Below are 11,411 nucleotides of genomic sequence, written 5' to 3'. Positions count from 1 at the left end.
TCATACCCTCCGCACTCCCCTTCTGCACATACTGCCACCTGTCAAACTCTCACACTTCACTCCTGCACAACCTGCAACATTTTCTACCCTCCACACTCCTCACTTACTACCTACTGTATAATGTAATTTCCTCTGCACATACTGCTCTATGTCATGTCAAGTTAAAAAAAAAGTCCATGGTAACAATGTTATTAAAATAGTTGAGACAGTAGGGTCATTGCTCACTGTGCAATTAATTAAAAAAAATTAAAACATGACTATATAATGCATTTTCGATGTTAGGAATTAAAACTGTTATTAATTCTGTCATTTTGAAAGGAAATGAACATTTATTTTTATTCATTTAGTTTTTCTAGGAAAAAAAATAGTACAGTGCATCTAGGCCTTGATATGAATTTTGATATGTTTCTTATAGAAAGGAAATGTTGGCTTCCCAAGATACTTATTTCCTGTCTGTGCTGAGGAGTATGGCAAAATTATACCACTCAACATAATGATGAACTCCCACTTCTTATGTTCTCTCATCTCATCTTAGGAGACAGCTAGCGTGACATCTCCTCTCCTCTATGGAACACTCCATCTGCTCCCTCCTGCAGTAAATGTACAGGTACAAATAGTAATCTGCTCCCCTGCAGAAGCTACAGGAAACAGACTATTTGTTCCTTGTTTATTTCTCTTCTGCTAAACTTGTCATCGAGCAGCAGTGTTCCTGTTAATGATAATACAGAAACAGGAGAGCAAGGAACGAGGCTTTAAATAGAACCATCAAGTTTCTACTATGCCATCAGTCCTGATACCCTGTAGCAGTGCATTTCTAGCAAACAGAACATGAAATACAAATCCTAATTATGGGTAAGTGCAACTTTCAATTCGCATAGTATGAGAAGAAATATTATTTACAGTGATCCTGACATTTCTATGATTTTATGCCTTTATTTTGCAGGAATTATTATTTATTATACTTGACGTTTATGAAACTCTGAGTATGTTCTAGCTAGCTGCATTTTATTTTGTGTTGAAAATGTGTGAGAAACTCTTTACTACCAAGGTTAAAAATAAAATGCGCATTTAAAGTCTAATGATGTTCATAATTGTAAAATGGATTTTGGTGATAGCAATACATTTTGTTTCCTCTGGCCTTAAAAAGCTCATGAACGATCAGAAATGACTGAAAGGTTTTTGAAAGTTGGCAAGCAACTTTACCTTCTTGCTTCCTCCTTCATATGTTCATTCAGCTTTTTTATTATCTTTGGTAGTGTTTCCCTGCTAGGATTTTGAAGTGTTGGAGAGCTGTCTATATCAATTTCATGTTTAGTTACCTAATTGAAAGTGCAAAAACGGTGCCGGAACCTACTGCTGATCTCATTATAGAGACAGGAACCTGGAGCAAACACTAGCAAGGCTTTGACAGATGGTGATTGTACCTTTGTAGAATCCTATTTATGTCCTCATCTGTTCTGTCTGCAGTCTGTAAAGACTCGAGGTGTCACAAAAGGACCATTGTTCTTTATATATTTTTTTTAAACAAAACAGTGGAAAACGCCTTCCTCTAATGTAGTAGACCATAGCAAAGTGAGCCTATATGCTTTGACCCCCTTTTACTTGTGGCTTCTGGTCCATAAGTTATTCATATGTGGGATGAGGTGTTTGAACAATATGAATGATTTTGGTGCAGTCATGCAACACAGTTGTGAGCAGTTACCACAGTGGCCCCCCGGGTGTAAGCTCTCCCCCGTAATTTAGATAATTGTAACACAAGAGAGAAAAGCAGGGGTTTTCGAGAGGTGTTCCACCACAGCTTCAAGTTTTGATAAAAAGATTTGTTTTTATTTAACATATACTGTAAATATACATATAAAAAAGCAATCAGTAATTGCAGTAGATTTAAAATGAGATCATTCTAACAGGAGCATAGACCCATAAAACATACTGTACATATCCATTACCGATCAATAATTATTCATTCAGTGTGTCCAATCCCTACGCGTTCCACAACTTGGCTTCATCATACTGATCTAACAAGAAACAATATATTCAATCAATGCATATCAATAATTCGCTAGTAGGTCTGAAGTCATCCAATAGTCTCATAGTAAATGGGATAGTACTAATTTCAATTAAAAGAGAGAAGAGAAAAACAAGAAATCCGGATTAATATTGTGTCAACAATATTATAAAGATTATTATAAAGATATTTATAGCAAAATTGTAATGTACACCTTCTGAAAATGTTGGTTGTCTGGCTGTTATACCGACCCTTTGGTATGCATACCTTTAGTGAATGACTCAAAACAAATATGCATATTAGGAGAGTCAGAAGTCCTTATCAGAATTCTTGCTCCAGGTCACTCTGAAAATATTGCAGTGCTGAGTGGGCAGTATGTGCTTGGGCACACCGGCCCGTGCGGCATTCGTCTTCCGACCACGCCACCTACCCGCCAAAAATCGTACGATTTCCGGCAGGTTTTTCAAGCGTGCTTGGAAGACGAAAGTCGTACGACCTTACAGTAGAAGCGGTCGCACACTGCCCATACACCTGCCGATTATTGTACGATTGCGGGATCACCGGCGATTATCGTACGATAAACCTTTAGTGTATGTGTATATTAGGCCCCATTCACACCTACAGTATATTTCAGGTGTGATTAGAGATTCCTGTGCCCGGAACTTGCGTTTTCCTGCAGCAGGAATCCCTAATCTGCCTTTTACAAGCGGCAACTATCATAAGATAAGAATTATAATAAGATTATTTAAGAGGGTGTGTTTAGGGGCTGAGTTAAGGCCGGGGCAGGGTAAGGGTTAGGTGGGGCAACTGGTGACTAGTGACTCTTAAGACCTGGCTGGTAGCTCAGCTATTGTATATGAGAATTGCAAGTAACAGAGACACCAGAAAAACAAGCAATCCAGATCGAATTTTATTAATTATTTTATTTATTAAATCCTCACTGACCTGCACCAGAGTATAAGCATACTGGATGGGCGGAAGGGCCATGTATTTGCAAATCATTAGAAACCTGTGTCTATGTCCAGTTTTGCATATGGAATATGTTAAGGTTATTCATAATACCACCACAATTCTTGTCTGAGCCCCATTTTACATGGATTTTGGTCATCAGAATTATCAACCTAATCAGTAATATTACCACCGATCTATTTTAAGACTCAAGGAGAAACATAAAATGCATACATAACTAACATAATGAAGGCAAGAGGGACTAGATGGATATGTTAACTGAGGGATTATCAGTGTATGAAATTGGCTCAGGACTCAAGAAAACACCTTAGAGGAGGTATTTGGTTGCCATAGTGCTCTTGTAGGTCACTGTATATGCAGAAGAACTGCATTAGAACTCAAAAGGTACACTATATTTCTACCCTTATGTTATATGTAAATAAACATTTCTGGGTAAACTGAGCAGCAGGTGGCCAAGTGAAGCATAAGATTCTCTAAAACTTTGGTAAACAGCTGTTTCCCCCTTTTCTGCAGACTCCTGGGTGCTGGACTGCAGAATTCACTTGGAGCACCATACATGAAAGTCAAACTTCTATGTTCTGAGGAATGTGCAGCCTTATGGCTACTAAAACTGTGCAGCCATAATGGATGCATGCGTTTGTAAGCAAAAAGAACACTTCAATGTCTATACCAATCGTACCCAACACACGGCCTGTCGGCTCTCTGTGTGCAGCCCGCCGTATGCTAGGCTGAGTCTGCCATCTCTTGGTCACTAGAGGGTGGCAGAAATGAAGAGCGGTGCTGGGCACTGAAACATTCTCTGTGTCTCAGCACCCAAAATTTAAATAAAGACTGTACTAGCAGGTGTAGTGATCTCTACCCAACAGTACAATTAGAATCCCAGGCGTGTTGGGAATAAAGAGAGGGACCTAGGAGCATGTGATTAGGTGAATAATCCCCGACCACCAATGCTGGGAAGGTTAAATTTCACTGCCACTGATCACCAATGTGTGGTTTAAAAAACACTGCTACTGACCACCAATTGGAGGGGGATGTTAAATACCACTGCCTCTGACCACCAATGGAGGCTTTACCGTACATAACACAGCAACTGGGCACCAGTGCACCTGGGGTTTAAATAGAACTGCAACTGAGTACCAGTGCAGGAGGGGGCATTAACAGCACTGCCACTGAGCAAAAATGTGGGGGGTTAATAGTACTCCCAGTGGCACCAATGCTGGAGGTTAATATTGCAGTCACTGACACCAATGTGGGGTTTAATATTCTGGTCTTTGACACCAATACTGGGGGATATAGTGTGGACTCTTGACACCAATGCTGGGGGTTATTTTTGCAGCCACTAACACCAATCCTGGGAGTTAATATTGAGGCCACTGACGCCAACGTTGGGGGTTATTATTGTAGCCACTGACACCAATGCTGGGAGTTATTATTGCATCCACTTACACCAACACAGGGGGTCTTGATTACGGTCACTGACACCAACGCTGGGGGTTACTATTACTGCCACTAGCATCAATGATGGGGCTTATTTTTACTCCCAATATCTCTTCAGTGAGCATTGCAATATGCTGCAAAAATGTAGCAGGACTGAAATTCTCAAGCTTTGTGGTGTGGTACAGCCCACTCATTTTGAATTTGCTGTCTAACATGATGCAATGCTTCTCAAAGCACAAAAATATGCTGCTATTGTATGGCCTTCTTAATGTGTCAGGGGATGCACTTGATGTCCTGTATCATTTTCAAGTTGACCGCTAACGGTCTATACAATGTTTTTACTTTAAAAGGCTAGCGCCACTCTACCTTTTGCTCTCCATTCACTGCTCCTTAACAATTTACAGCCAAGCACCAACACTTGCAAATTCATGTGTGCCTGAATATATCTAATAAGAGACTCAACTTGATGCTCTGGGTACTGTTAGAGTGTGTCACCGTGTGCCAGGATGATCACCAATGGTGAATGAATTCTGTCATCCAGTGTTGATGGAATTTGGGCTGCAATTGCAGCATGCTTTAGACGGTTGGAGATTTGACCTGCTCCAAGTTGTTATTTGAATTCCCATAGACTTGTAAAGAGAAAGCAGCAGTTCTAACAAGAGGTGCACCGAAATAGAAATTTAAAAACCGAAACAAAACCAAAATAGAAAAAATTGTCAGGCCGAAACCGATACCGAAAATGTTTTTATTCTAATTTTTTAAAAATTTCGCCAAAAGTGCCATTTTCGGCCGATATGTTTCGGCGGACGATATATATCGGTGCATCCCTAGTTCTAACATGACCAAAAGCCAGTCAATACAGGCCCTAATTGGCAGATTTCAACTGAAAGTTCTTTTTGGCTTTAATTACTCAACAAATAGTGCAGTTGCAGTGTTAAAATGTAAAGCAATCATAATATAAAGGCATGACTTATGTTACAGATATTTAAAGTAAACCTGTAATGAGAAAAATATGTAGGATTGCTGACTTTCTTGCTGTTTTACTCAAAATTTGGTGGCCTGTAACAAGTCGTTAATAGCAATCTTCTCTCACAGAAGAAGGAAAAGTCAGCAATGGGGCCTATTTGTCTCTCTCAGTACAGGTTTTTTGAAACACCAATTTTAGAATTTTTCCAGAAATAATTGCTTAGGTAACAGTAGCAAAACATATTCATGTATTCAGTTATAAAAAAAAGCAAACTACATGTATTAAAATCTAGGCGAGCCCCCTTTTAGACATATGTGAATGCGCTAAGTATATTAACAGAAGAATGTATAGAGAATGTGAAAATGAACAGAAGTAAATCATTTGTATCATTGTGATTTCATTAACTGCATTCATAAAGTGTATTACATATTCATAAATACCGCCTGCAAACAAGGAACTACTGAAGCTTCAAAACTTTTGTTAAATGAAGTTAAATAACCATGTCATCAGACAGATGCAAAGAGGAACTCCATAGAAAGTAATAGCAGCAGGAAAGGTGGGAACTTAATCCCAGGGTAACACATGTGTCAGATGTATTCTGACTCCTAGAGTGAGGTCACATGTGCTTTTTGCACCATGACTGACAGAAGAATAAAAATGTTGTATGTTTTCAGCAGTGTTTAACTGTCATGCCTTCACAGTCCTGTCACATGGAAATGTCAGATCACATTTCACACTTGGAAGACTTAATTAACCAAGCATGCGTTGTGTTATGAGGCATGTTATGTGACTTATATTTTCAGCTCTCATTGATTAAAATAATAACCATTATGGCAAAATACAATTGGTAAAGCTTGGAGTAAGTTGGAGTATTTCTGTCAAATAGTGGCATACTGTAGTTGAGCAAAAGCAGTAAGATTTATCACAAAGTTTACTGATAAATGTTTACTGTGATGTTCCACCTGAATGGATGTACAATAATTTGAATAAATTGAATACATTGATTAGATAAGCCCCCTTTTTATTGAACTGGCAGATAAAAACCATAGTGAGTGTGTGGATATATTTATGTAAACCTGTCAATAATCTGGGCAAATTAAAACTGAGCCTATGATGAAAAAATGCTAACATGGAACTGTAGATCACTAATTATAATGCTAAAAATGACATATAGTTCAACCACCAGCGTAAAAGATTTAAAAAAAATAAAGTCTTTGGGGCGCATCATTTACTTCTAGCTCCTTTGCCCCCTGCCACCCCTTCTGTCACTATTATGGCTGTCAAAATGAAAGCAGGGAATTGCTCTGTATTATCCAGCATGCAGCCACTCCTATGAAACATTGCACTTGCACATAGTCTGTAAGTGTCATTAAGTATATACAAAGTAACAATAAATTGATTCATTGTATTTATTTTATTCATATGTAAATCAAAGGTATGATCTTTGATCTGCATATAACATCAGTTTAAGAAACCTTACAAGTAAAAAAAAAGTTTGTTAAAATAAAATGCTTTCCTTTTTAGCCTTTAGTTACTCTTAGTTAAACCTATTCAGCTGTAATTAACTCTTCCCTCCCCAAGTTATTATTTTTATGAGAATTGCTTTTACTTCTATAATTTTGCCTCTTTTTTAATTTTTTTCTTCATTTGTTTTGTTTGTTGAAAAGACTCCCTTTTTCTTTAACAAAAAAAACAAACAAAAATTGCCATGCTTTGTAGCAGAAACATCATTTTAGTGTCATGTTTAATAGGGCAAATTTTAAAATCAAAAATATACTTTTTATTTTGAAAACATATTTAATTCTTCTATGAATTTTGTCCATAGATTACATTGCAAGTCAAATTATTTTTGCAAGACAATATTGCCAAAAGAAAGCCTACTTGTCCATAAAAAAACTATGTATGTATTACTTTGTTATCTTAAGTAATACCGTAACAAAGTTATTGCCAAAATACAAACCCATATCAGAAATGTAAAAATTGCTCTGGTCCATATGGAGTATAGAAGTACGAGAGCTGAATTGGTTAAAGCTTAAATCCAGGCAGATATCAGAGACACAAATTAATGCAGCTCTAAAATCACAAAAACCTCACTAGGCATATTTTTTAAAATACAAGCAATGTTGGTTCCTGCATTTGACCTAGTATCAGTCTCTTGCAGTCTACTGTACAGTCCTTACAGGAGAGCTCAGAGAGGGGGGTTATAATCAGCACAACAAGTCATTCAGGTGTGCATCCTAGAAGGAGAGAACAGAGTGACAGTAAGCTGAGCTTATAAGTGTGCTGCTTCCCCTTTCTCTGTCCAGTCACAGAGTGGAAATAGGGAGGGGTGAGAGTGAAACTGCAAAAAACAGCTTCCTCTCCTTTGCTGGGTTCTGCTGTTGGGCAGAGCTGTGTAAATCTCAGAATGAACGAAAATAAATACGTATCCTTTAAAACAGTTCTTCTATGTTTATTTAATCTGTGTACTTAGCTGTTTGCCTGAAGTTCAGCTTTACATATCAATGTTTAGAAATGCACGAACCATAAAATGTGTCTAACCATAGCACTGCCTCATTTTGCTTCCTTCGTGTATTATGTCAGCACTGTTTTTATTTCTGCCACTCTCCTCTTCAAGTCCTGCCTTTAAAGGTTATCTAAACCCAAAAATAAAATGTAATATATTGCAGCTTATAGCTCTTAGATGTGGTGGCTTAATTAGTCTTTTTTTAAGGTTTTTTAACTTTATTTTCACCTGGTGATCCTGCCAGTAACACACTTCCTCTACTGGTGTAACAAAACTCACTTACTCTATTGTATCTACAGAGATACAGCACTGTTACCCTAGGCTGCTTTCCTCATTTGGACTGCCCCCAAGGTGTTCTAAGAAGACAGCTGGGAAACCTGACAACATTCTTTGAGATATCAGTTCATTGGACAGGAATTTAAGTCAAGGACACTGATATCCTGGCAAGATTAGCAGGTATTTTTCTGAACTTACATCTGAACTTAGAATGGAAAAAGAAAATATATGCAGTCACCAAATGTAAGGATCAGTAAGCTGCAATATATTGAATTTTTGTTCTTCAGTTTATATGTTCTTTATGTGAAACATAAACCTACAGTAGAGTCTTGTCATTGGCATAGTGCAGCTCTTATACAGTCATCTGTGATTGCCAGAGTTAACTATGTCACCTCAGCACTCTAAGCCTTTCTGTGACATCCTAAAAATGTCAGCAAGGCCAGCTGGGCAGGCACACAGCAAACAGGGACCTAAACATTGCAGAAATATACCGGACACTCCCAGAGCATGAGGCTGTTAATCACAATTAGTGACTAATAGGAAGGCTTTGGAGGAGACACGGTCAAGGTTAAATTTAAAAGGCAAAGTCATCAACTCACTGAATCTAAAGATCACTTATGCATTTTTTCTGATTTAAACTTCTTCAGTTAAAAGATGTCTCACCAGAAGATGACAAAGCTTGTTAAATTCCCAGGGGATCCACTGCTCATTGCACTTGGTCTAAACTAAATCTGTGAAGGGCTTTGAAAAAAACAAAAAAAAAGCAATTTATTTTTCTGTGAGTGCTGTGAGTGTTGTGAATGTCTGGCTGCAGAGAAATGCTGACATTCACAAAAACACAAGCCCACAACAACACAAGCCACTTACCACACTAAACTTGCCCAATAGAAATTAGTGCAGTAGTTGGCTTGTTTTTGTGAATGATAACACTTTCTCACCACTGACACCCACAACAACACATGCCAACATTTATTACTCCATTGTATATCAACTGAACAGTTGGCGGTGGGTCCAGGCTCAGTATTTCTTTCATATTTTAAAGAAGCTGGCAAATGAAATAAGAGAAGGCACAGGGCTGCATGGCAAAGCTAAAGCTATTCTGTTTGGCAGCTTTCAGAGGAGGATGGGGCAGGCATTGTGTGGGCTCTGTGTGCATTTCCTGTCATTCCCCCTTTCCTGTGAGTTGTCTGTCAGAACTGTCATTTACTTCATCCAGCGTAGTTGGAAATTGGTGGCGTGGGAAGGATGGGCAGGGAAGGGTGAGCCATCCGACAATTCTGCTTAGCAACTCCTGCGCAAATTTGAATGGGATAAAATGTGTTGTGCACGCCACCAATTTTTGTGCACTGGGTCCCCTGGGGGTTTAACAAGGTTGTTCATCTTCTGCTGAGACTTCTTTAAATTATCGAGGCTTGTGACATTGTAACTTCTAAGTAAAACTATAGCCTCCCATTAAAAATATACGTGCTGAAGTACTGAATGATAAGTGCACTGGCACTTACAGTGTACTCTTAGTCCTACTGCAAACTCCCACAAATATCTGTTGAGCCTGCCAGTGAAGCCCATGAGGGTGCCTAAATATGCTACCAGGTAAATACCACACTGAGAGCAGATTAGATTATAGGCCTGTGGGTTTGATTTACTACAGGAGAGGTGGTTGCTCACTTAGTAAAGTGAATTTTCACTTAGCCTAGTGAAAAAAGTAAAATTGTCTTAACTTTAATCCTGCAATCATGTGTAAGCAAAAGGGAATTTTCAATTTTAATTTGCAAAGTGAATTTTCACCAAGTTTCACCTCATTTACAAAGTGAACATGCTTTACTCCTTTAGTAAATTAACCCCACTGTCTCATAGTTAGATTCAAGTTTTCATTATTCTACTGTACCTTTTAAGTGCAAGTTTAAATCTTAGAGTGACACTAAACTCACGAGTTCTACCTTAAAAAGGGATAAGTACCTTATTTATTAACAAAAATGTATCTTATTTGTGTATCACTCAGCTGTAGATCCTCAAATCATCTCTGAATTGGTGCTGATGCTGTCATTCCTTCTGGAGGGTGACTACCTTTGTTCCCTATGGTTCCTGTGTGTGTTGTAAAGTAGTCACCACTCCAAGCTCACTCCTGTGATGGACTACAATCTCAAAACAAATGAGTTATCTAAACAGAGTTTAGTCCATCACGGGAGGGAGCTTGAAGCGTTGACTACTTTACAACACACACAGGGATCATGGGGAACAAAAGTAGCCACCCTCCACAAGAAAGGAAAGTGTCAGCGTGAATTCAGAGATGATTTGAGGATTTACAGCTGAGGGATACACAAATAAACTAAATTTTAACTATTGGTTAAGGTACTTGAGTCTATTTTTAAGATTTAACTCCATAGTTTAGTGCCACTTTAATTAATACTACAAGAGGCAACAGAGAGGTTGCCACCTCTGAAAACCTTTAACCCTTTGGCTGCCACTGACATATGTCATACATCGCTGGCAGCAGGCCCCTTTAAACAGACTCCCGGCAGCTAGTCTGTTTACATTCGTAAAGCCGACTGAGCTGCCGCCAAATTTCTTCCACAAGCTGGTGAAGTGCGCCCCCCGCCCAACACACCTGCCGTGCTTCCCAGGTTCCACTGCCTCTCCTGAGGGCCCGGTACCGGCATGTCGGGTGTCAGCAGGAAGCAGGGAAGGAGACCAAACATCTGTTCAAGGATCTCCTCCCTGCTCTATGAGACCGGAAGCGACGCTGATTGCATCACTTCCAGTCCCTCAGATGTCATTGCTCAGCTGCAGAAGCCGGACAATAACCATTTGGAGCGTGATTTGCCCTCCAATAGCTTATTTGGAGTGGAAAGGTGACAAGAGGTGTAGTTGACCCTTAATATCACCTTAAAGAGAACCTGTCATCACTAGTATGCTATCACATAAGGGGCTTGTAAGCCCCCCTCACGGGATAGGAATTAAGTAAAGTAAAAAAAATTAAAAATAAGATTAAATAAAATAAATGTAGAAATATAAAAAAATGCCCCGCAAGTGCACGCTCATTATCTTAAACACGTTTTGGGTGCGCCTACATAAGAAAACGATGATCGTAATACACATGTTAGGTATCCCCACGTGCACCAGAGTGAGAGCAATAATTCTAGGGCCAATATTCACAGATATCTTTAAACTGATGACCTGTACGGGCTTTAAAATCATCGCCTATGGACAATTCGGTGTGCTGTATTTTGTCGCCATTTCACAGACACACACAA

At 38.9% G+C, this 11,411-nt stretch overlaps 1 protein-coding gene across 1 annotated transcript in view; it reads left to right on the top strand.

Moving 5' to 3' along the window:
* Positions 1–679: 679 nt before the first annotated feature.
* DYRK2 (dual specificity tyrosine phosphorylation regulated kinase 2) overlaps positions 680–11,411 on the top strand; it is a 28,240-nt gene continuing 17,508 nt past the window's right edge. Inside the window, exon 1 of the mRNA XM_018576376.1 lies at positions 680–852. Within this exon, the coding sequence (XP_018431878.1) occupies positions 849–852 (4 nt within the window). The 5' untranslated portion in view covers positions 680–848. The remainder of the gene's footprint in view (positions 853–11,411) is intronic.

Source organism: Nanorana parkeri, unplaced genomic scaffold, assembly GCF_000935625.1.
Source record: "Nanorana parkeri isolate BGI_ZX_2015 unplaced genomic scaffold, ASM93562v1 scaffold65, whole genome shotgun sequence".
Classification (NCBI taxonomy): Eukaryota; Metazoa; Chordata; class Amphibia; order Anura; family Dicroglossidae; genus Nanorana; species Nanorana parkeri.
Note: the sequence above shows the minus strand (reverse complement) of the source record. Positions and strands in the feature narration are given on the sequence as shown.